This window comes from Phlebotomus papatasi, chromosome 1 (assembly GCF_024763615.1).
Source record: "Phlebotomus papatasi isolate M1 chromosome 1, Ppap_2.1, whole genome shotgun sequence".
NCBI classification, from domain to species: domain Eukaryota; kingdom Metazoa; phylum Arthropoda; class Insecta; order Diptera; family Psychodidae; genus Phlebotomus; species Phlebotomus papatasi.
In genome coordinates, this window is record NC_077222.1 from 102,778,075 (window position 1) to 102,805,696 (window position 27,622).

Consider the following 27,622-nt stretch of genomic DNA (forward strand, 5'->3'; position numbering starts at 1 on the left):
AAGGTCCTTTCAGATCGAAATGCGTACAAACTCAATTGAGATTTGAATTTAATGGGTGAAAACTCCCGTCAAATGAACTTACAGTAGAGTCTCGCTATAGGCCATCGCTCTATAGTCCACAATTTATCGATCGTTGATTTCAAAACACTGATTTTAAGTTAGGTTGTGTTTTTTAGTATGCGACATGCATAATTATTTTAATATTTTTGGCAAACTTTATTAAGTAGTTGTGATAATTGTGATCCACAATGAAGAGAGCAAGGACAAGTACCACAATCGCAAAGAAAGTGGAAGCCGTCGAGCAATTTCAATACTAAAAATCGTTGATAATTTTAAAAAATTACATGGACTATAGTGCGACCCAAGTGTCAAATTTGAAACCAAATATGGACTATAGCGAGACTCTACTGTATTTCGATGGTAATTGGATGAAAATTGCTTTCTGCTTCTAGAAAGGTCTACAGTGAACATGCACCATCAAAAAGTACAGCAGACTCTCTGAAATTCGGGCATTTGGGACCAAAATGTCACCCGAATTACAGAGAAATTCGGGCGACACACTTTTTGAAATACAACGATTTTTTGTTCATCTGCATACACTACACATATTGAGTTTACATACTCATATTTATTGTAAATTTCATAAAAACCATTCAATATTCCAAATTACATCAAAACTAAGACAAACCATGGCAAATTTGAGCATATTTGCTTCAATTGATAATCAAACTTGAAAAATGTCAACAAACTTTTTCCAAATTTAACTGTTGCCCAAATTAAAAAGTAGCCCGATCTTTAAAGAACCGAATTAGCGAGAGTCTACTGTACTAGTAAAAATGGTTTAAACGTTTCTAAAATGTCTGACTGTCAAAGTCGTTTGCTTGTGTTCAATTGTTCTCAGTGTCAAAGACAGGACAGAATGACCAAAAACAATTAACAATGCCGATCTGCAATCGTTAATGACTAAATACTGACGAAATTGTCAATAGGAATAATTAATTAATTTGAATCATGCCCGAAAAACGTTCCCAATGAGAAATCACCTACGGAAATTTATTCATACTCTCAAAACATTACCTTTGAAGTTTCTTTGTACAAATATACTAAATACTGCTCTCTCTTTGAGTTTGACTATTTAAATCAAATTAATTTGTCAACAGTAGCGCAATCTGATAAATGTCACCCTCGATAATTTGTTAGGTGATGAATTAAAGTAATTAAATATAATTATTTGTCAAATTTATTAAATTTAATTCATTGATCAGAATTATGAGGATTTGATAAAAGATTTTATAGGTTTAATACACTGTCCGGAAGGTCTCAAAATGCTAAGTATTACCCAATTTTATTGATTTTTCATCATCTAAGATAAGGAATTAGATAAACTTAACCATACGGCTTAGCCTTATGAGCTGGAAAGACCTACGGCTTATGCCGAGAGACGACTTAATGTAATTATAAAACAAAATAATGATTAGACTACATTCTCAAAAGTTTGCTATTAAGCCGTATCTCGGCTTAAGCCGTAATGCCGTAGACAGCCTTATGACCGTCTATCTGGGGCATTACATCTTAAGCCGGAACACGGCTCAGTAGGAAACTGATGGGAATGTAGTCAAGTCATTATATTGATTTACGTTAAGCCGTTACTCAATTTAAATCGTACATGTGTCCAGCTTACATAGATGTAACAGAATTATGGCTAAGGCCGAGAAATTAGATGATAATTACGTAAAGTTGCGTCTCGACTTGAACCGTAGGTGTGTCCAGCACATAAGTCTGTCTAGGTCATTAGACTTGAGGCCCGTCTTATCTGTCTACGGATCAATAAAAAAAGAAATATTTCGATCTTAAGATCTTTATTGGTCTCTTAACTGATCGATATTCCCTTGGAGCGTTTCGTTTTCTTTTCCTGACTACCCTAGTAATCCCTCCTTTTTAATACTATTTTCTCTACATATTTTCGCAAGGGTGTATTTTGAATTTTATTGCGAAGACTCGGTCAGTATAGTATGTTATTTATTTACATATTTGTCAAACTGTTAAAATATTGAAACTCTGACGTACCAATTACAACTGGTAATCGGTAAAATATCTTTTGCTTTTGATATGGTTTGTAAATGATTTATGAACCGGCTATATCGATGGTAAACCAATATAAATCCAATAATATTGCTGAAAATACACGGGATGCAGCAACTTGTGTGTAATCTTGTTACGTGACTCTAGAGGCCATTAGATCTAAAATTATTTTCCATATACTCAAATTTTGGTTTATTTGACAGGTTTTTTAATTTCCCATAACCATAAATCAGAGTTGGACACATCAGTTAATGGCTTTTAATTAAATTTTGCATTTTACGGTTATCTCGAGATAATAATGTACAGGAGAATGGGGCAGTTTTAAGGAGCTGAAGGATTTGTTAAGAGTGATGTGCCAAAGGTTTATACCCAACGCACAATAACTTTTGTTTGTAAACATGTTTTGAAAATTTCCCATGAGAATGAGCGAGATGACTAGATCTAGATCTCACTCACTTTCACTGAAATGTCAAAAACATGTTTACTAAACAAAATTTATTGTGCGTTGGGCATTATTTTACTATAGTCAAGATAAATAAGTCTAGTTGCCACTATTGGGTATTGGTTACCTTACCTTATAAAGATTAGACTAAATTCCCATCTGTTTCCCATTAACTACATCGTTTCACGGCTTAAGCCGAGAGACAGTTTAGTCAGATACTCATAGAAACGTGATCTAATTTAGATGATCTAATCTGATTTAGAAGAGGGGACGGTCAATTCCACTGTGTTCAGGTACACAGTGTAGTTCAACCTCACTTATCTGTGAGGTCGATTCTAATAGCTCCTGACATACGGAAACAAACACCGACCTGCAACAGCCTATGCACTTCAAACACTATGGCACCAACATCGACCCGAAAAACAGTTGTATATCAGCCAAAAGACACTGATCCATTGAGCTGAAACCCAGGATAGTGGTGTCCGACCCCTGCCTGAAGAGCCTTCCACACGAGAGCCATCTGTGAATAGTGCAACCGTTCCAAGTTCAATAAATTGCCCCTCGCAGTCGCTCCATTCGGATCTAGTGCGCATTGTAGCATTAACCCGAGTGTTGGGAAAACTTTCACGCTGAAAGTCATCGTTCATCAAAAGATCAGGGTGCCTTCCGACAGGTTCATCAAGTATTCTCGCGAATACCGCCGGATTGCTCCCGATCCTCCAAGTTCCTGCCGAGCGTAACCTCAAAGCAGCCAAGCTCGCTTGCGTCTTAATAAAGAACGAAAGTGGTGGCAGGCTAAGCATTACTTCTAGAGTAGCCTCTGTACCTACAGAGCCGTTGTAGTGCCCGCGGCAAGTTTTTAAACTCGACTCTCAGCCACCAAATCACTGTTCCATATGAGACTTCCGGTCTCACAACAGTTTTGTAAAAAGGATCTTATAGACGCGTTAATACGGCTTCCAAGACGACCTTTCCAAGCACGCCCCTGGAAAGTTGCCTGAAATCTGAAGCCACTTCCTCATACTTCGATTTAAATTTATATGGGAATTTTTTTGCACTCCCGACCGTTACACTAAATAACAAAAAAGTAAGAAGTTTTTCCGTATCATAGGATACCTTTCCGTATGAAGGGATAAATATACTAAATTTTTGTTTCAATAAATTTTTTACTCGGAGCGCTGTGAGTTGAGTCCGAGATCAATTTAGGAATTGGCTTCAAATAGCTCCATATCTCTTTGTTAACACCTAGAAATTCCCAGCAAGACCCGAGACGAAGAAGAGGATCCGAAAATTGTGCCAAGTAATTCAAAAAATTGTAAAATACAGTGTAAGAAGAGTGCCCCCAGTCCCTTTTATGCCCTGGTGTAATCCTGACCAAAACCCTGAACGAGTCTTAGAGAAACATTGTAAGACTTGACCATTGATGAAGGCTTGGAGACCGAGCCGAAAGCTCTGAAGATAATTGATGTGTTTCCCTGAATGATTATCTCTTCCCAACTACTTACGGTTTTCCCTATTGTTGATTGCAATTAACGTCGGCTTATACCCACAAGGAAGAGACAATCACTCAGGGAAACACATCAACTATCTCAAGAGCTTTCGGCTCTGTCTCCAAGCCTTCATCAGTGGTCAAGTCTTGCAATCTTTCTCTGAAGCCCGTTCAGGGTTTTGGTCAGGATTACAACAGGGCATGAGAGGGAACGGAGGCACTATTTTCACACTGCGAAGACTATCCCTAAGTACCAGGATTAAAGAAAAGCTTACGAAAAGCTTCATCCACATCTAAGGTATTTGACATTGCTCCACGTGTAAAAAATTAGATAAAGCAGCAAGATCATTATGAAATTAATTTTCAGAAAAACAAGTACAAAACAATTCATTTTAATCCGATATTGCACAAGTTCCTTTACTTTCAGAATGATTTACAAATTTTATTTTCCTCATAAGCAAACTGAACAATGGTTAGTAGTGTAATTACAACAAAATAAACTGTTACCAAGTTTGAGGATGACTGTTCGGAGTGTTTGGGAAAACATCTTCATTAAGTAATTCATGATCAGGATGTGAGTTAACAAATTTAATTGTGAATGGTATTGGTAGTGTATCACTCGCTCTCTTGATAAAACACGGGCTAAAACTCGAAGATCTGTCGAAAAGAGCGCCAATCTCCCCTCGATATGTATAAAGTATAAAATGTACATTGTAAATATGTATGGGATAGAACATTAATTTCTTCATGGGGTGCTCAAAATTTCATTTGATTGCGGCACTTAATCGGAAATGGAGGAAAGGAGAAAGTGACATAAAACACCGCCTTTTCACTGTATTTGCACCCCCAATAAAATGTATTGTTTTATTAAAGGTCAGTCATATTCCTGACGCCCATTTCATGCAAACGACTTTGTAACTGCCAATGAATTCACCTTCCTCTATCAACTTGGTCGCTTTTAATGCCTCCAGGATGAGATACTATATTGCCCCATAGAAGCTGCGGGAAGCAACTTGAGAGGGCAACAAAAAAAAATTACATTTGTTCCCTGGAGAGGGTTAAAAAGAAAACCCATTGATGGTTGAGGGAATAAAAGATGAAGTGGAATTTTTCACTCATTAGTAACACGAACATTTTTGCAGGAAACGAGGTTTTCACTAGAAGAATATATATATGAATAGGGGAGGCATACCGCATAAATTTCATTTCACTTCCTACCCATGTAGACAGATTTGCACATAGCGCACTTTCATATCGACTACCCATCATCCCATTCTCCCTACTTTTTGGCGGGATAGCAGGAAGTTGTCGCACAGTGGGAAGCTACATCTCATTTTGATGTTGTAAAATAAAAGGACACAAGCTGCGAGAATAGATAGGCATATCCCTGTACCCACAAGTAACACTGGAAGATGAAGCTTTTTGTTGCGAGACATGAGTTAAAATGAAGGTAGATTGAGGGAATATATTTAGTACATGATTGCATGTTATTTGCACACCGAACGAGATGATGTGATGTGAAAATTCATGAAGTGATTGCCGGGAATCGGGTGAAATTACGTGATTTGAAAATGTCTAATATAAGCTAGTTTGTGTGGAGTAGTTCAATATTTACTACATATACACATATCTGGAGACTCCTACGAAAATGAATGAAACAGTCCAAAACTATTCTTGATTTTAAATAAACAATTTTAAATTTTTTACCGTGATACTATCACATTAAAAAGTCCCAGCAAAAAGCCCCGTGCGAAGCCTATAACAACTACGTTGAACATGTCAAAAGTTCATGAAGTAACGAGGTCAAATCTACGCAAAGAATAACTAATCTTGCACCAAACGTACACTTTACTCCAAAAACTTTCTACTGAAAATTAATATTTTTGCTCTTACACCCTCCATTCCAGCCATACTAAATTACATTCCCTGATTTTTTCTGCCCTCCTGTAGTGTGCACATTAGTTTTATTGTGCCACTGTTGGTTTTCGCGTGAAAATTCGTCGTTAAACTTCCACTATAATGGATTCCCGTGAAGATTGCTTCGCAGATTGTTTTATTTCAACCTCAACATTTTTACAAAATTCTTCAGAAAATACCCCTAAAAGGCTTATCACAGTGAAAAATCTTGAGCGATTGAAATAATTCTTAATAATACCTTTGGCAATTTGGTGATTTTGATTATGTGTTGCATTTTCACTTAACATGTACTAAACAAATTAGTTTTAATTTCATTAAATTTACCGTGATTTAATACATATCCTTCAGTCACTTTTGCAAGTTTCTACAAATTTCTCTTATTTTCGATTAGTACATGCATGTACTAAAATTATTACACTGCACTTTACTAGGGTGGAAGGAACACCTATTGACACTTTAAGAACTCGTGTCAGGGCCTATTGACACCCTACTCAGTACCATTTGGAATACGAAATTTGAACACTTATGCTTATCGAAAAACATAGATTAATGATAAAACGACATATTAGTTACACTTTATTAGATACATTAAATAAATTTTAACATTTTGACAAAAGTGTCAATAGGGGTTGCCTGTCGAAAAGGTGTTCATTCGACCCTACCTTGATTTAATATACACCCCTCATTCAGTTTTGCAAATTTCTACAAATATTTCTTGCTTTCGATTAGTACATGCATGTACTAAAATTAGTCCACTTCACTTTACTAGTTAGTTTTTAAATGAGTAGGGATATATTTTTATGACGGATTTTATCGCCAATCAAAGCAACAATTAGAAGATATTGTTTTCCAAAGCCTAAATGGCTCGATCGATCCTTGAGAAGTCTGATTATGAACTTAGTACATTTCCGCCTATACTAAAAAATGAACCGAATTCTGTCCGATCATGTATGATCGCTATATGATATTCACTACAACGACCTTTAATAAATATTTACTGTCATTTTTAGTATTCTTTAGATTAGCACATGCATGTACTAAATGTTACGAAACACGTTATAGATCACATCCAAAGGAATGGTCCTTAGAGCGACGATCTCAAGTTCAAGCAACTGTTAATTCAAAATGTCAAATGCAAGATTATGTTATAAAAGAGATGGCAAAGCGTCCCAGCTTTGCACAATGCTCGAACTCACGAGAAAGAGCTATCCGTGTATTGCCTTTTCGCATACTTTTTGGGATACATACCGCTTTACTTCCGACTAAATTGTTTGATAAATTAAAAAATAATCGAAAATAAATTTTTCGATTAATCGGACCTTCGGTTAAATCGAATAAAATTGAGGTGTCATAATGGTTGTAGTATTCAACGAGAGCTTTCCAAAACACTAAAATATTTTGAATTCCGATAATTAGAACCGGAGATATCGCCATTCGAAAATTCAATTTTTGACCCCCTCTAGCTCGGATCAGGGGAGTCAGGGTACCTTAAGTTTGGTATTGTTCGAAAGCTCTTAGGCCCAGCTATAACAAACTATAACATCGTTTCTTAGCACACGTGATATTCGTGATCTATGAGTGTCAAAACGTGTAAATCCAAAATTTGGACCCGATCTGACGAGATCGCATTTAATCTGTGACCACAACTGAGATTGTAAAAAATCTCAGCTAAAAAAAACATTCCAAAATCAGAAATTGCTTAAGAAAAGTAGTTTTTAGAATATTTTAGTATGAGTAACAAGCTTTAGAACAAATAAAAAAGTAAATCCGAGAAAGATAAATCATTTACGGTTATATTACCGACTCATGACCGATTAAGTCCGATGCAGACAGGTTGGAAATTTCAAGATCATTCAAAAAATCAATTTTTAAGCAAATCGGCTGAAAAATAGGCGCGTTAAAATTAGTTAAACTGACCTTAGAAAATTCGATATCGAAATGCTTTTCTAACATAGGAGTTCAAGGACAAAATGTTTGTTTTGATTACTTCCAAAAAATATTCGAAAATGAAAAAAATCGTAGGAACCGTTTTCGAAATAAACCACAAAAAATGGTTTTGAAGGAGAAGGAGAGGAGCGGGGGGAAAGAAAAAGACTGTCCTAGAGGTCCTAGATAAGGGCATTACAGTAATAAATATTCCGATACGATTAATAATAATAATAATTTTTGACCATAATTGTTTTAAGCAATCTCTCGGTTTAAGACAGAGGTATCTCCCGATCATTACCCGACGGCTGTGATTTTCAAGTACATCACAGAAATAGGTCAGCAAAATAACTATTATTTGACTAATTTTACTGTAATTAAAATGGATGAGAAATTTCTGTCGAAGTTTCAGAGTCGCGGAGATCATTTAGAGTGTTTATGAGAAGTTAAGAACATAGGTTCACTGAGAGAAATCCGAAAAAGTTAAAATAACATTCCGGAAATGATAATTTTACACTGCCGTATTGATCCGAAATCGGTGTAAATATTACCCTTTTTAGGTGTATTGGGGGTTAAAGTTAACCTTTTTCATGTTAATTTTACCCTTAAAAAGGTGTAAAATTAACATTAAAAAATGTTGATATATTATTACACCTAAAAAGTGTTAAAGTTATGAGGAAAAAAAGTTAATCGCACCCTCTTTTTTTCTCAGTGTTATAATATGACTGCCTAACAGCTAATTAAATCAGCTTGGCAATCTTCCTCTCTCTTTTTTGACTGGTCTAACCTCAATAAAATATAATAAGTGTAGTGTCAAAGGTTCAACGTCACGGAGCCCATTAAATGTGATACGGTCCTACACTGAGAGAAATCCGAAAAAGTTAAAATAACATTCCGGAAATGTTAATTTACCCTGCAGTATTGATCCGAAATCGGTGCAAATATTACCCTTTTTAGGTGTATTAGGGGTTAAAGTTATCCTTTTTCATGTTAATTTTACCATTAAAAAGGTGTAAAAATAACATTAAAAAATGTTGATACATTTTTACACCTAAAAAGTGTTAAAGTTATGAGCAAAAAAGTTTAATAGCTCCCCCGCTTTTTCTTAATGTGTTTTAAGAACCTCACATAGTAACCAAGTGAAAACGTCAAAGTTACTAAAATATTACGTCATAAGGACTAGTTTTTGCTATTTGGGTAAATAGCGCTGTTCATTCATATTTCATTTATAAAATTTTAAAGTTTCATTCTACCAATATGTAGCTACATTCCGAAGGTGTTTACGTTATTTTTGAAGCAGTCATCAGATGTATCTAATGTGAATTTGTGAATATTTTGGGGGATGTATTTTGTGCATGTACTTTAGGAACACATACCTTGTTGGCTGGATGAAGGAGATGAGGAGGCTTGCAGCTCATGTATGAGATGCACAACTGACAATGAGATCCACACCGCAAATACTCGACAAATTGTTGCCATTTTCGCCCAAGTAAAACTGCTACAGTACAGAATAACACTGAGCTCTCTTTTTGCCCAGATTCAGATGGTTTGCTGGCTCGCAGATGATTTTACCACCACTTTGGTGGTTGAAGAACAAAGGAAATGGTCATGTCATCACCATTATTAACACTACAACTGACTGAAAATGTTGTCGACAGCCCGCCTGCCGTTGCTTCCTGGTGCTGTGGTTGTCCTTTGTCGATCACTTGTTGTACACTTCCTGGACACACCAAGTGTTCTCATTTCACCCAGACGCACCCAAGATTACCCATCAACTAACTTGGGTTGATATTGAAGTGGATAGTAGTGCTTAGGGGGTGATGATATTATCCTTTCATGCACAGCTTCACAAAATTTCACCTCTGTTCTTTGCACGTCTCCTGTGGCTCTTACGCTGAATCACGGTTACTTTTTCCCTGCGTTATCCCTCACCCAGGATGACTTAGCACGTTGTAACAGTTTAATGTACATTTATGCTATATATAAGTATCACCAATACAAGTTGAATGAGACAAAGTGGATGGGTGAAAAAGTTTTCTGTTGACAACATCACCAAAAATTCACTTCACTTCCTTACACTCTTGTTTGGGTTACTTGTAAGAGTAAGTTTTTGGGGGATTGCACACTTCCTGGGATTATTACTAAATTATGGAGAGATTTCTGGTTGAGTGGGTTGAGTATCTCACATACTTTTTAGCCTGGTAGAAAATGAAACTTTCTTAAGTAACGTATGATGGAACGCAACACAGTAAAGAGTTATTTTCATTAACCCTCCAGGCTTAATTTCTTAGTCTGTTGTAATAGATTTCTTATTACTTAATCGTTCTAAATTAAGTTATTTGGCCCTTTCGGACAGATTTGGGAAGGGTTAGTGAATTTTTATATAATTTTGGCTTTTGAAAAAGTGATCAGAATAGGGTACAATGGGATAATTTTGAACATGAAAAAGATGAACAAAGAGAAAAAAGTCCAAGAAAGGATCTTTAACTATCTAACCTTATGAGAAATCTCAAAATTTTAAATTACATTCTCTTCAAAATTACCTTATTGTACCCAAATCGTAATTGAAAATAAATTTTGTATAAAAACGACAAAAATTCGTAAAAACTTTTGGGATTGAGGCAACTGGGGCACCATCAAACATGGGGTAGCACCAAACACTGCGATTTTTTAATCGAATATTCGACTTCAGAGGACAAGACTTATAAAAACTTATAGGCATTATAGGGATGCTTTAGCTTGTCCACTAAAGAAATGATCAAGATAGTCCAAGTAGTTTAGAAATAAAAAATAGTGTCTGGTGCTACCCCGTGTTTGGTGGTGCCCCAGTTTCCACTATAGCATTTTGTAAATCATATAAATATTTATCAACAGTCGCATCGTATATAGTCCCGAGAACATAAAATGCTTTGCTTGGGGTATGCATAAAGTGAAAGCACGCTGCCTTCGGACGAGTCAAGCTTCGAACAACTTAATGTTCTATGCTCATAAAAAATTTGGCCCATGGGTCATAAAAATAATTTTTTTTTACAAAAATTGTAACTTGTCAACTCAGTTAATGAACTCCTATTCATCATTTATTCAATCTCAGACGATGCGTTCTTCATTTCAATTAGTTACAAAATGTACTAAAGTTCAAATTAGTAAGAGAAGAGCACCATCGATTGGCAGTGTTCCTCGGATCGTCACGTTAATATCGTATCGTTGCTCCAAATAAAATGATTCTTTTTAAAAATTTTTAGCTACTTTTTACCATTAAACTCTCATAATAATGCACTGCATTAATTCAGAATTAATTTAAAAAGCCAATTTTCTGTTAGATACCTGGGGAGACATGATAACTTATTTTCGATACTATCGACTGTCGATTCTGAAAAATTTAAACGATAGCTGCATTTCTTGTGACTAATATAGATGTTTATCAACAGTCTCATTCTTTCAAAAATGTTACTTTTAATGGTCCAACAATCTGTAAAAAGTCGACATTCACTTAATCTAACAGATACAGATTTATCGATACTATCGATTCGATAGTATAAAAAAGTTATCATTCCACTCCTGATTACATTCGTGACGATCCAAGGTACAGAGTGCAAGTTTGCAATAACACCTATTTTTATTACTTTATTGTAAATATTTAAAAATGAAATGTACAGATATAGGTAAATGGATAATTTATAGACTAATTAGCAAAACCAAAAAGACAAAAAAGTTTTTTTGGGGCTTATATTTTCAACTAAATATCGATCATATCTCTAAACATTCCGATCCTTGGTGCTCTTCCCTTATACATAGAAAAAAATATTTTGTAAAATTGTTCGTTAATATTTGTGAATTCCTATTGGGGACTTACGAAATTCTCGTAAATCGTATGACTCACAAACAAGTTCGTAAAAGTTTGCACTTTTTTCACAAACATTGTTCGTGAGATTATCATTTGACGAGCATCTTTTCTACTTTTACAAATATTTGTTCGTATTTGTTCGTAAATTTTTGCCAGACAAACAAAAATATACGAAAAAAATGATTGGAAAAATAGAAAAATGCTCGTGGAATGATCATCTTACGAACAATGTTTGTGAAAAACGTACAAACTTTTACGAACTTGTTTGTGGGTTTTACGATTTACGAGCGTTTCGTAAATCCCCTATAGATACAAACATTTACGAACAATTTTAGAAAATATTTTCTTCTTTGTTATACAAAATTGCCTAAAATTGGGTTAGAATCTATATTTCAAGCAAAGTATAGAACATCTTTCTTAACTGGACGATCCCTACTGCCCTTACCTTAATAAGTAGGGGAAAGTACTCTCCCTCCGAATGTTCATGCCTTCGAATAATGTGAATTTCTTTTGTTTTTCCTAAGAGACTTACACATTTTTATTAAATTATCTTATGATCAGTTATTAATAATTATGTAATAATTATGAATAAATCTCTAGGAAAAATAAAAGACAGTTCACATTAATCGAAGGCATGAACGTTCGAAGGGAGAGTACTTCCCTCTAATAAGAACAAGAAATCCAAACGAAATATTGATATTGGTTAACAAAATTGAAGAAATATTATTGCAATATAAAACTCGAAATGGGCAGTAAAATATGATGTATCTATTTATGAGGAAATAACATAAAATAAAAATATTATAAAAATAAATTTAAGCTGGAGACGGATATTGTAAAACAACATTAACCCTACACAGTTATTCATTCGTTCGTCCAAAGTTAAGCGCATTAGAAGACTTTTGCCAGTCTGAGAACTTTTAAGTCGATTTCACTACTTTGTAAACGCTTTATTGTTGTAATTTCTTTTTTTAACTTTCCCTTATTTTAAACAAGAAATATTGCCAAAAATTGATTAAAATACCGTCCGAAATTTGACTGTCTTTATCTCGTTGTAAAAGAATAAAAAGTTTTATCATATGATTCTTAATCGTAATTTTCTTTCAAAGAAAAAGAAAGATTCACTTTGTTGTAAATAATAATAATTACGTTAACATTGATAAAAACTTTTAATTTATTTTAATTTGTTAAAGCTTTCTTTGAGTTTCTACCTTATAAAAAATGCCTTCCTCTGCAAAGGGCAGACCCTCCTGCAATAATATTAATGCACAAAAACACCAAAAGTAAATTAATTGTCTTATACTTTGATTTACTAATTCTACAAGAATCAAAACGTATTTTTGAAAAATATTGATAACAAAGTAATTGAACTGACTTGATTTCCTGAAAATTTATGGGGAAGTATGGTACCTTTGAAATGTGGTACCTTTGTAATAGATCGTTTTTCTCCTATTTTTAAATCAAACTGGACCATACCATGATACAATTTTGCTTGACAAACTAGTCGTGAAACTAAATTACATCATTAAGCCTCAATTCTTTTTAAATATAGAAGAAAAAAGCCCAATTTCTAAGGTACCAACTGTTCCTCAAAGTTTAACTATCCTTATGTTCTCATTTAAAGAAGTAATACTAGTTAATTCCTAACGAACTCTAAAAGCTGCCACATCTGCTAAATTTGAAAAAAAAACATTAATTTCTTTTTTCAGAAAAATATCAGCAAACATAAAGCACTTCTCAAAGTTTATTCTCCCTCCACAAACTACTTAAATGAATTAAAATTAACTATTTCTTGAAAGAAATTTAAAATCTAAAGGATTCATTTGAAAGAGAAGAAATAGAAAAACTTCAATTTCTTTAAGTACATAGCTATGTTGAGAACTTTTTGTCATACTTAAAGCTGTAGTTTTTCTTAGAAACCGTTTGGAATAAGAGAGAAGATGTATCAAGGGAATAAAATTGTTTCTTGTATATCGCAATGGGAGTATTTTAGTAGCTTATTCAGAACACTTGAATGTTATAAGTCAGAAGCAATCAAACAAATAGTTGTGGTTTTGTCCTTAATGATAAGTAAGCTTGAAATACTAATATTTGATATAATTAAATCTTTATAAATATTTTGCCCACTTTTTTTTCTTAATTATCACTTCAAAGAAAAATTATTTCGTAAAATTGTTCGTAAATGTTTGTGAATTCCTATAGGGGACTTACGAAATACTCGTTAGTCGTATAACCCACAAACAAGTTCGTAAAAGTTTGTACTTTATTCACAAGCATTTTTTGTAAAATGATCATTTGGCGAGCATTTTACGAACAATGTTTGTGAAAAAGGAACAAACATTTACGAACAATTTTATAAAGAAAATTTTCCTGTGTAAATATTTATTTTCGGACAAATAATAACATACCATACGTCGCGTCGCCGTCGGTCGTTTTAAAAAATTAATTTTTTGTTCAATATAATGAGTTCGATCACTAGATAATAAATCAATTAGCCTTCTAAACGGTGTTATTTGGTATTAAATATTTATCGTTCTTACTTATTAAAATCCAGTAAGAACATTGATGTGCAGTGCTCAATTCCTGTTTCTCATTCCTTTTGTTACAAATCAAATTTACTTAATAATGTAATTAATATTGCATTGTTTAGTATCTCAATAAAATTTCCTACACATGATAGAATATGAATGATGTGGTAACTGGAAAATTTATTGACAAAGGTCAAGGTACGAATATATGAAACAATTGTGATTAGCTCACAAAAGATTGCTACGCATTAAGAGGTTACCTTTGTCTTGATGACTAAAAAGCAAACATGCTTTCTCATATTTAGGTTTAAAAGACTCTTTCTTTTTAGTTTAAACTCTTAAACATTTAAAAATTCACCGTTTGAATAGTATTTTCTGCAAATTTTCATTGGAAAATTCAAAGATTGAGCCGAGACCCTTCGGGGACTGCGGTAGTTACCACGATTATTAATGGTATATTAAGGGGTTATATCCACCAGGATTTTTTATTCGTATTTTGTTTCATTTTTTTTTGTACTTAAATTACATAAAAACTTGTAAAAAATAATGTAGAATATGATCTATCGTTAAAGAGAATTTTTAGGTTCCCTAGAAAAATGTTAAATATTGAAGCACTCTGAATGAAAACTCATTTTTCTACAAATTATGACCCGTACATGTAATAAACCCTGAAAATTTCATATTCATCGATTCCTTAGCAATTATGAAAAAAAGTCACAAAAAGAGTTATTTTTTAACATTCTGATAGACATAACCCCTTAATCTGAACTCGAAAACCAAATGTTTTCCGCTAGAAAATAAGTTAAATTCGTACTTGCAGAAACAAATTCCAAAAATTTCATGAAGCTTAGTTAGTCTTTTCTTTCTCCTTCAAAGAAAATCACAAAAAACAGCTAAGTTTTGGCCGTATAATTCAGGCTTGCTCTTAAGTAGCGTGCAACTTATCCGGGCTTCAGTCTTAAGGCTTATCCATATGGCTTAACTACTTTAATTTCTTATCAATCACAGTTTTTTGAAAAATTTAATTCATGATTGGATTATTAAAGATAAATGCTCTATTTTTCTCCTTCAGTAATAACTTTTCGGATTTGAGAGCTTTCTCCAAACTCAAAAATTTGGTGACTTATACGGATTTCAGACCTAAGGCTTAGCCATCATGCTTCACTTCTCTAATATTTTATTAATCAAGATTTTTTGGAAAATTATCACTTAAGATTAGACAACATGGGCAAGTTATCATTTAAATTTAAAAAGAAAATCAGTAAAATTGGTTACTATTTTAAAATTCTAGACCATCGGGAACTCGTCAGTTAAATCAGCATTTATCGTAACTTCATTTTTGCGATTTTGAGATATATACGTATTTGGAATCAGCGTAATTTTGTTTATTAAACGCACTTGTGAAAAAGAAACTTTTATAAGCCCAATAAAAATTATTTTAAACAAAAATTATCGTAAGAGCTCTTAATTAACAAAAATTTATTAGAATTTGTCGTAACTTCCATTTTTGGGGAAGTTACGACAAATTTCCATACAAAATTTTCAATAATGAGCATTTGCCGTAACTTCTTTTGCTCGTTTGCGTGGCTTGTAATTTGCAGCAAAATTGCAATATTTCTCAATAAAACGTTTATAAACTCTTCCAAATATCGAAAGACAGTGCGAATAGTGTAGCATGAAATCATTTTAATTCAATATCTGCGAGAAAAAAGTGAGAAAAAATCCCTACCCATTTGTCATTAATTCAAAACAAAACAAGCGACGTGGCGCACAAAATTTATTCAATAAAACTTATGAAATAAAAGCTTTTATGGACAAGGATAACAGTATTATTGACTAATTTAGTCAAATAATGGCGCTTATTATCACTAGAATAATTCAAATTGATATAATGCATTTTAGAAAATTGTCGTAACTTCCAGAATCTCCATACATTGGAAGTTACGGCTTTATAAACGATGGAAGTTACGATAAAATATTATTATGTTTCTTCTAACATATTTCTCAATATTGCAACTTTTAAATAATTTTATAAAGATTTTCTCGAGTTAACTTACAGTTTATTAGTGCCACTTTCATTATTTTTACTCAAAAGTATCGCATTCGGGGCTCATTTTAAAAAAAAATAATATTGAACTGAAAATTTCGTCTCCTGAAAAGTTGTCAAAAGAAAGTTACGACAAATGCTGATTTAACTGACGAACTAGGTCTGAAGACGGCCTTAGCCTTAGCTAAGGGCCTCGACAGACCTGACGATTAGCCGAGAGACAGCTTAGCGTAATCATATTCGAAATAATGGTTAAACCATATTTCTATCATTTTCCTCTAAGCCGTCTGTCGGCTTAAGTCGTAAGAGTGTCAAGGACCTAAGTCCTCGTTGCAACGGAGGTTTAGTGCTTTGTTAGTGGCTTATCGATAATGACGCACCTTTACAGCGACATAGTGAAACATCAAATCAGTCATTACAGGGATAAAAAAAAAGAATTATACGCGTATTAAGGTAGTATTTTATGAAGTTTTGAACGGAAAGCTGAGATACTAAAAAAGCTCTAAATGAAATTTCTCTAGCATACTCGAGAGAGAAATAATATTATGAATAAACGTTCAAAACATATTCGACGCAAGAAATATGTGTCTGACGAGTTCTGTGTAGTTGCAGCTCATCCGGTGTTCACCAGAGAATTCGTTTCTTTTCAAGTTGAAAGACTTCGGATTCTTGCCATTTCTCTTTTATTTTTATTCAGATAAGAAAATGTTTTATTTCACTAAAATATTTTCGAAGTTTTTTTTTTTCAATTTGAAAAGAAACGAATTCTCCGGCGAACACCGGAAGATAGAGCTGCAAATTCGAAACGTACTTTGTTTAAGTTTTCGGAAAATGAAATTTAACAGCCCGCAAAATTCCAATGTTGCCAGAATCTAAGCACTAAGCCTCAATTTATGTCTGAAAAAGTTTCTGGTTTATCATCATAGGAACAGGCATTAATCTCAGGTTTTAAACCGGGCTCACCGAAATGCTTTTCGTTCACTGATCCCGAAAGAGGTCGCTGGAGATTACAAAGCAGTCTTAGGGCCTAAATAAATTTTAGACTTATTTAGATTTTAGGCTAAATAGATTTTAGACTTAGGCTCATTCTCGAGAATTCTTAGCCTGTAAAATTTGGCAGTAAATGTTTATCCCAAAATGTCATACATTGCGGGTTTAGAATAATCGATAAGAGGTCCTTTGCATAAATTTCCTTAAACCAATCGCTTACAGCCAATTTTTATAGGCTAAATATTCTCTAGGATAAGTCTGAATCTATTTGGGCCCTTGCATGAGTTTCAAACTGGAGGTTTAGCTAAGTTCCTGTAGGCCTTCAAATACTGAATAACATGTAGGATGGGGGAATTACTTATGGCCAATCTATACTTGTGGCTTCTTCAATCTTCAATTTTTTCTCACAAAATGATTCCAAAGAACCACAACATTACCAATACTTGGTGGGCTATCATTAAATGAAACTTTTAAATTAATTTACTTAAATATTTCGGTACAATAATAATCTATTTTTGGAAAATATTCCACTGATGCGGATGACGATTAAAATTACTTCAAATCGTTAAGAAATTTACCAGAGATGTTAAAATTTTTAACAACTAAATTTTATACCTTGACTGGAAGATATTTAGTACTATTTTTCAAAACTACTTTCCGTAATAACTATATGTTCTTTTACTATTAAATTTGATAATTTTTTTAACAACAAATATAAAATTACGATGAGGCCATAAGTTATGACCAAAATGATAGGATTACGGACTTGTGGCCACGGTTTTTGACGTGTGGCGCCCTCACACCATACGCGTAACTATTTTGATTTGGAAAGTTGTAATTTGTATTGTTTTTATTCAATAGTTCAGTGTTTTCTGGCAAAAATTTAATGAAATTTAAGGTAAGTGCTGAAATTGTAATATAAAATTGTTTATAAATAAATGTGGTGTATAATCTGATTTCAAGATTACTCGAGAGTTGCAGATTTATCTCATGAATTTGTATTTTGTTACAGATATAACTTTTCGTTTGTCTCTCTTTTAGGACAATGATACCAGTAAAAAAAATATGAAAAAAACCAAAAAGAGTCTCAATATTCAACTCACTGAGATGTATTGATAATGGAATGACTGCGACTAGAGTATTTCAAGGTGTATCACATTCCTCTCACAACTCTCCTCAATAAAGTCTGCGGGAAGGTTCCAAAAGAAATATCAGACCACAGAGGCTTTCACAATGCCCTTGGAAAAGGAGACATAGGGAATTGTAAGGTTGGTTTTTCATGCAGTCAAATGTGGATTTTTCATCATGAAAAATGGTTTGCTGGCCTCAATAAAGAGGAAGGATGAGAAGCAATTAATAGTGCAATGCTACAATCATGAATAAAAACTATAAAACTTAACAAAAGAATAAAAATCTATGAAACTATAGGGTAACGTGTGGTATTTCGGGACACTATTTAGCACTTTCAAATTTAAAACAGCTTAACGACTTCTCAAATAATTTTTTTCTTTGTTGATACAAATATTTATGTTTCTTATGCTATTTAGAAAAAGATTCTGATCAAAAAATGTTGAAAAATGCATCATTTTTTATACAAAATAGCAAAATATGTAAAAAAAAGTAAAAGTGGTATATTTCGGGACAGACAAAAGTCGCTATTATGCAAATAAATTTCACCGAGCCTGATTATTTACCTTTAAGTAGAAGGTCTAAGCTTCACTCTTTCATAAAAATTTTGTTTAAATTGCACTTGTAAAGTGACTTAAATCGCAAAAAACTAAGCACTGTTTGTGTTGACATCTGCAAAATTGACCACAATGAAGGTTTTGTAAAAAGTGGAATGTGACATTCACAATTCACGCGTATTTCACGCTTTAAATTAAATAAAATTTCAGAAGTTTCATATAGAACTTAAAAATAATTAGAAAACAAATATTTATAGCATTTTTTATGTGTCCTAAAATACCCATATTATGCCCCGAAAAGCATCTTGTCCAGAAATACCACACGTTACCCTACCTAAAATCCTTTTCTTTTCTTTTGCACTTAAAATATTTTATTTCTAATTTTTTTGCATCATTTTACATTGTGGCCATAAAAAAATCATACTTTTTCTGAGGCTTAAGGGAATTTTCTACTAAATTCACCTGGATATATCGAAAGGATGTACTTTAAAGAAATTACAGTTAAAATTTTATCTTAATTGGTCAAAATGAAAAGAATCTGTGAGAGAATATATCCTTATTGTGGCCATAAGTAATGCCGCTACCCTACAGGGAGTTCCGGTAAATTAGGAATACATTTCTTATGAAGGGGATCCGTCGTGCAATTGGTAAGAGCGTTCGGCTCTTGAGCGGTGTGACCCTTGGCTCGACTGTCACAGTTGTGAGATCGAGTCCCGCCCGGTGCAAATGATTCAAATGTCTAAATGTACATTTTTCACGAAACATTGTGAACTGACTAATATAAACTTGTAAACTGAACAATGTACAAAATGGCAATAAAAGCCCGGCTACATCGAAATAAATAAAATAAAACATTTCTTATGAACCATTAGCGCTAAAAATAGACTTAAAAATTGGAGGCAAAAATGTTTTGCAGACATAACGGCGCTTCTAGAACTTATCCCAAAGATATCTCCTGGAAATATGCAAATTCTCTGTGTCACTGAAGTGAATTCGCGGGCTTTTTTCAGTCCCAAGAATTTCTTTGAAAGCGGAACTCCTTGTAATTCAAGTAAATTCAAAATCTTTCAAAATCTAATGGGTCTGGCACACCTTCTCAATTGAGTAAAATTCAATCAATTGAAATTTTACCTCTTACACTTTCAAACTGAAATCAAATACAGCTGTCTCTTTCTGTCAAATGAAATTTCAAACTGAAATTGAAAATGAAATTGAAATTTCAATTTTCATTTGACAGAAAAAAACAAACATATCTTATTTCACTTTGAAAGAGCAAGAGGTAAAATTTCAATCGATTGAATTTCACTAAATTGAAAAGTGTGCCAGCGCCATAATCTTGTTTAATAAGAAATTAGAGAAGTTAAGCCTTAGGGCTAAACTGGCTAAACCTGAAGTCTAAAGCCTATATTAGCCGCAGCACGAATATTCTCCCCATATAAAGAACCATTCCGCTTTTTTTGTGATTGGCCTGTTTTTAAAATTAAAGATTTATAGTATTTCATGAGCAAAATACCGTAAAATTTATTTGAGATACTTGAGCTTTCGCCTTGAGTGTATAGGCAACATTTTAACTATTCGGTTAGTGACATTCTAAAGCGCTAGAATTGCACACTACATCCAAGACGATAAACATCACTGCCATATATTCAATATTTCACCAACAGTGTCAAGGGCTAAAGTGTAAGAAATGGCATAAGATATGCGAGCTGGAATATTGGTAAAGTCAGCAAGGAAGGCGAGAACTTGAGAGCACTTGAATTTAGAGCAACAAGAATTCTGGCATTTTTTTTTGTTATCCACCATCTAAACTACCATTAAACACCCGCAAGACCTCTGTCTATTTTCACATGCGATTTTCTGCCAGAACGGAAGCGAATCACTGCGGTTTATAATGTACATATTGAGCTTTCGCTTAGTGTTTGTTTATAAGTGAGATGAGTTGGTGACAATTTGTGGTTTTATCTCGATGCTTTTTCATCCAACTTACATTGTATTTTATACAGTCAATGGGTATTAATCCAAATGTGAATAAATTATTGAGATACTGAGGTGGTTTTAAATAAATAACAAAAAAATAAATAAAAGATGTGAATGGTAAATAAATTTTGTGTGAATTTAATTTAAATCCAATTTTCAATTTATATCATCTCAGTTGGAAGCTAATTTACCCATAAAGCTCTCCTAGCCCAAAAGCGTCTCGTGCGATATGGTTGGAGCGGTTGTAGAGCAGAAAACGTCCGTTTTATGATTTATTAATTATGAGGGGTGAATTGAATGACTGCGGAATTGTTTGTTTTAATTTCACTAAACCACCCCTCAATCAACCGTTCACTCACTCTACTCACCCTACAATGGAAATTCTATACCATTTTCCGCCTCAATCCTACGCATTCACCACAAAACCGTAAAATCCGTTTACCTTGTAATGACAAGCTTAAATAAAATTTATTGCTCTTAAGCACCTGTTTTTAAATCGGATTATTTGAAAAAATTGCTACACCTGAGACACCATCTCAAATACTCTCACACATTTCTTCACAATTTAAGCACAAACACCGTTTTCCCCAGAAGTCCCAGAAGAAGCCTCATTTTCCATCCAGGGAATAAAAGGTATAAGGATGGAAAAAAGGTTCAAGCCAGTGAAAGACAAACTACAATAAAAATCATTATTTTTCTTTCTGCTTAGAATGTGCCACTTGCCGGAAAGGAACCAAAGAAGAAAAAAAAAGCGTAGCGAGTGAAAAACAGGAGGGAAACATATACTTTTTCTTTCCCTAAACTATAGTTTTGTATCCCCATCCCCCTATAAAGATTAGAACCCTGGTATAGATTTAATGGAGACTGAAAATTGGATACTAAGAAGTATGATGTACCGTATATGTTTTCCCTTATAATCTTGGCATGTCTCATCTTCTTTTGTGCTCATCTTTCTTATTATCTTATTATTATTATTTTACAGCATTAATCTCTTCACGCTAGCATAGCTTTTTCTCTCTTTTCTTACGTATTTTTCATCGTTCAAGTACAACAAAGCGCAACATGCTAATGAAGGTTGAAGAACTAAATTGAAAGAGCCTTGACACGTTCAATTTAAATAACTTTCGTTTAGCTTAAGAAAACAATAAAATTAAAAAATTCTTTGATTTTTTTATGAGGGAAATCCCTGATTTATTTATCGCGCTTTTCTTGCTGTATTTTACGATAATGGAAAAACTACTTAAAAGGACTGCAAAAACTATTACACTTGCGAAAATAACTTTAGGGAAACTTTCGGACTTTAATAACTAAAATCGTAAACTAGGATCAAAGAACTACGACTTATGAAAACTTTGGTGTATCGTTGTATTAACTAGGGGAAGGCTTTTAGGCTTTGCACACACAATGGTTTCGAACACTTCATTTTTTTCGTATTACCGTAGATGTGAGTAACTTTGCACCCAGGGGAGAATTTGCACCCTTGCTTTCCATTAATTCTACCACTTAAGGATGCCGCATCTTCGGTAATATGGGAAAAAGAAAGCTTTGCTTTAATTCTAAGATTTCAGAATGGTGCTGTCTAAAGATCCAAACTTAAGTATCTTTGGACCGGACCATCCTGAAATCATAGAATTAAAGCAAAGCTTTCTTTTTCCCATATTACCGTAGATGCGAGTAACTTTGCACTCAGGAAATGATTTTGTACCCCAGCTTTTCGCAAGCTTTTCTTTAAACACTTAAGGATTCTTGATTTCTTTTTTGATCTTTAGACTGGACTATTCCAAAGTCCTAGAATTAAAGTGAAGCTTAGTAACCGTAGATGTAGGAGACACTACACTCAGGGGTGACTTTGTACCCTTGCTTTAAGTAAGCTTTTCTTTAACTCTGGCACTTAAGGATGATTGATTCCTCTTTTGATCTTTAGACTGGACCATTCTGAAGTCCTAGAATTAAGGCAAAGCTTACTTTTTCCCATATTACCGTAGATTCGGGTGACTTTGCACCCCTGCTTTTCGTAAGCTTTGCTTTAATTTTAGCACTTAAGGATAAAGATTAAGATGGACAGAATTAAAAGTCCAAGAATTAAAAGAGTTATAGCAAAGCTTGCTTTCTGCCATTACCGTAGATTCGTATGACTTTGCACTCATAGGGTGACTTTGCACCCCTGCTTTGCGTAAGCTTTTCTGTAATTCTAGCACTTAAGCATAATTGATTCCTTTTTTGATCTTTGGACTATACCATTATTAAGTCCTAAAATTAAAGCAAAGCTTGCTCTTTCCCATATTACCGTAACTGCGGGAGATATTGCACTCAGGGTGCGACTTTTATCTAAAGCTTTTTGTCAGTTTTTCTTTAATTCTAGCACTTAAGGATGCTCTTTAGACTGGACCAGTCTTAAGTTCAAGAAGTAAAGGAATTAAAGAAAAGCTTGCTTTTTCCATTTTACCGTATATACTAGAGATTCTGCACTCAAGGGGTGACTTTGTATCCCTGCTTTTCGTAAGCTATTATTTAATTCTAGCACTTAAGGATGATTGATTTCTTTTTTGATCTTTAGACTGAACCATTCTTAAGTCCTAGAATTAAAACAAAGCTTGCCTCTTCCCATATTACCGTAGATGCGGGTAACTTTGCACTCAGGAAGTGAATTTAAACGCCTGCTTTTTGTAAGCTTTTCTTTAATTCTAGCACTTAAGGATGATTTATTCCTCTTTCGATCTTTAGACTGGACCATTCTTAAGTCCTAGAATTAAAGCAAAGCTTTTTTTCCCAAATCACCGTAAATGCGGGTAACTTTGCACTCAGGGAGCGACTTTGCATCCTTGCTTTTCGTAAGCTTTTCTTTAATTTTGGCACTTAAGGATGATCTTTGGACTGCACCATCCTCGAGTCCTAGAATTAAAACAAAGCTTGCGAAATGCAAGGGTGCAAAGTCAACCACATCTACGGGACATAATAAATCTGACTGTTTATGTTGCATCTTAAACGGTTCAATAAATTTAGGACACTTCCGGACCCGACAGGACTCGTATTCTAATATCTCTATTTTTCTGATGGTAATATATCAATTTTAATAATAGTAATATATCTTGATATCTAGCATTAAGTCATAAACTTCCTCAAAAACATTAAGTCACATTCATTAAAGTAATATGGGAAAAATATATAGTGCTCCAAGCCGGAGTATGTACGAAGCCTGAAAGCCTTCCCTTGCTCTAAATTCGGTGTATCATATTTTAAAAAATCACTGCACTTGTTTATTATTTAGAATTTCCAAAATCTTTGGTAACATAGGATAAAGCTCTTGTCCAAAGACCGTTTTGGAATTTAAATAAACAATTATAGGCCTTTGTATTCTTGGCCAATCACTTGCTAACTTACAACACTTAATCTACTACAACTCCCATTAAAATCTCAATCAATGTCCAAATCCTAAATTTATTTTAAGTATAAATTTATTATCTCATAGCATTTGCAAATTGCAATTTCCCATATTTCATTTATCAAATTTAAATGTTGGCAACTAAACTAAAAGTTTGCACATTTTGAATTAAACACAATAAATAATTTCTAAACTAAATTGGGACACATGGTGCAATCGGCACAAATTTACTGTTTAAATAGAAATACTGAAAATTCAATTTTCAAATTAGACAAAGACCAAATTGGAATCTTTCTAAAGAATTTCCATAAACATTTGGTGCGATTTTTGACTGACAATAATACCCCTGAATGTGATAAAAGAAGAAAGTATTTTTGTAGCCTAAATTTTGACTGATATGTATTAAATTTTTGATATCTCCCCACAGATACTAATCCGTCAACACTTGAGATATTCACCCTAATGAAATTGGGACTTACTTTCGGATATTAATTTTTTTTTCTTGCCAATAACGAAAACGGAAAGAGAGCAAAAAAGCATTTCCATCAATTTTATCACATTTTTACGATTCCCCTATATGTAAATTTTATTTCTTTCCCCAGGAATAGCACTTTGAAATTTTTTGAATTAGAAAAGAAAAACAGTTGACGAAGCACAAAATAAAATTATTTGCCTTTATGCGATGATAGTGATCAATTTAACTATTTTCCCAAAAATTAGCACAATATTATTTTAATTTTTTTTCTTCACAAACACTCACTTTAAATTTTTGGAGTATATTTTTTTACGAGGGAAGCGCGTTATTGGATTCACACTTTATGCTTTTCACTGTGTTTACATGTAGCATTGTCTTTGCGAACGTCAAGCGTACAAAGTGTCATCACGACGACTGATTCTGCTGAGGATTAGCACTAATTTATAGAGAACAGGTTGAATAGGGATGTTTAGAACACGAGTGGTGGGAGGTGCTAGAGTAAGGGAAGTACTAAAAACATTTCTATTGGCTTCCATACAAAATCCCATGCTCAGCGCACAAAGTGGTGGGGATGACGCATATACATGGCTTCTGCGCAGACGCAGTCTTTTAGTTTAGAACTCATCCCTTCCACCATTTGTACTAAATTCACCCCACTACATTGCTCAACATTCTTCCAAATACATAATAGGATTACCTTTTACACACATTTTCTAATAGATTATACATTGTAGTGCCACCGCACTTTAAACAATGAATACTCTAGGTAAAAGAAAAAAATACAAATTTGCAAATTAAAAAAAAAAGTTTGCTAACTTACTAATTAAAATCGTACGGCGTTAAATTAGTACATGCTAAGTACCATTTCAAACTCTCCAATTCAAGCACTTCGTAATGGCTTTTCATGCCCTTTCTTTTATGTTATTCACCATGTCATTATCCCTTAAGATTAAGATTACGATTTCAACTAGGGGGCTATTTTAATGTTCTTTAGGGACCAATACACTTAGGCCTTTAATTAGGCCCACCCATTTAACCCTTCAAAGATGACAAAGAATGTAATAGACTGTAATAAGCAGTTTTTCCTGTTATACAAGGGTAAAATTGAAACATTCTGATAAATCAATTAGAAAATTTAAGCTTTGATAACGTTGATTGGTAAATAGTGTAAAGTGGTACAAATTGGACAGGGCTTTTTTTCTTGTTAAATTTAGTACTTCATTTTTATTTGTATATTTTTAATGCTTTAGTTTTATAATTTAGTTCCTTGTGCTTAAAAACAAATTTTGTACTGTAATTATCAAAAACAAAAGTACAACATGTATCACTTCACCCTATATATTAGTAAGAATGCTAAGCAAAAATGGAAATAGTAAGTAGCAAAATAATTACTTTCCCATATGAATTTTGTACTAATTATTTTTTTTTACTAAATACGTTTACGGACAGAAAAAAGATTATTTAAAAAAGATTGGGCATTCATAGGTACTTAACCGATTTATTACCGATTGCGACTGATGCAATCGAATTGGAAATTTGAAAACTTTTCCAAAAAATTAAAAAAAATCCAAATCAGTTAAACAATATACCCTTTAAAGTAGTAAAAACTTTTTTTTTATTCAATATGACGATTTTTTTAAGTCATAGGTATGTTTGGACGAAATGTTCGCCTGGACTACCTCAAAAACATATCCAAAAATAAAAGAATCAATTCGAATTCAGTTCGGATATGAACTTCGAATTCAAAGATTTTAAATTCATATCCCTTACCGTTTCGCCTCTAGATTGGTTACAAGTTTACGGACAGAAAAAAGGATATTTAAAAAAGATTGGTCATTTACGAGAACTTAGCCGATTTATTACTGATTGCGACTGATGCAATCTAATTGGAAATTTGAAAACCTTTCCAAAAAATCCAAATTTACCAAAATCGGTAGAAAAATAAACCCTTTAAAGCAGTATAAACTTTTTGTTCAAAAATTCAAGATGACGATTTTTTTAGGTCATAGGTATGTTTAGACGAAATGTTCGCCTGGACCACCTCCAAAACATATCCAAAAATAAAAGAATTCGTAGGATCCGTTTTCGACAAAAACCAGAAAAAAAAAACATAACTTTGGAGAGGATGGAGAGGGGTCGGGGAGATATAAAAATCATAATAAATAAATCTATAATAATTCTATAATAAATCTTAATAATGTTCCCTGGGTCGACTTATGGTGGTCCTCTGAAGATTCGAAGTTCATATCCCTTACCGTTTCGCCTCTAAATTGATTACAATTTTACGGACAGAAAAAAAGAATATTAAAAAAAGATTTGTCATTTACGGGTACTTAACCGATTCGTTACTAATTGCGACCGATGCAATCTGGTTGTTAATTTGAAAACCTTCCCAAAAAATCTAAATTTATCCAAATCGGTTGAAAAATAGACCCTCTATTACAGTAAAAACTTCCTTTCAAAAATTCAAGATGGCGATTTCTTTAGGTCATATGTATGTTTCGACGAAATGTTCGCCTGGACCACCTTCAAAACATATCAAAAAATAATAGAAATTCTAGTAGCCATTTTCGAAATAAATAAAAAAAGATATGGCAAAGCATCCCGGCTTTGCGGAATGCTCTCCGTGAAATAGCTTTTCACATGATCTTTTGGTGCTGAAATTGATTCATAAATCACAAAAGCATTGAAAAATCAAAAATTGGTGAATAAATGATCATTTTAGATTGCTCTGGCGTAAGATAAGTCACTCACGTATATTTAACAGATTCATTATACTGCTTTCAAAACCAGTTAAACTTTGACTTTCGAAAATTCAAGATGGCGTTTTTTTTAGGT

The 27,622-nt window shown here is 33.4% G+C and overlaps 1 protein-coding gene across 1 annotated transcript in view; it reads right to left on the bottom strand.

Moving 5' to 3' along the window:
* LOC129810189 (lachesin) overlaps positions 1-10,050 on the bottom strand; it is a 57,160-nt gene extending 47,110 nt beyond the window's left edge. The window contains exon 1 of the mRNA XM_055860514.1: positions 9,233-10,050. Within this exon, the coding sequence (XP_055716489.1) occupies positions 9,233-9,335 (103 nt within the window). The 5' untranslated portion in view covers positions 9,336-10,050. The remainder of the gene's footprint in view (positions 1-9,232) is intronic.
* Positions 10,051-27,622: the final 17,572 nt, after the last annotated feature.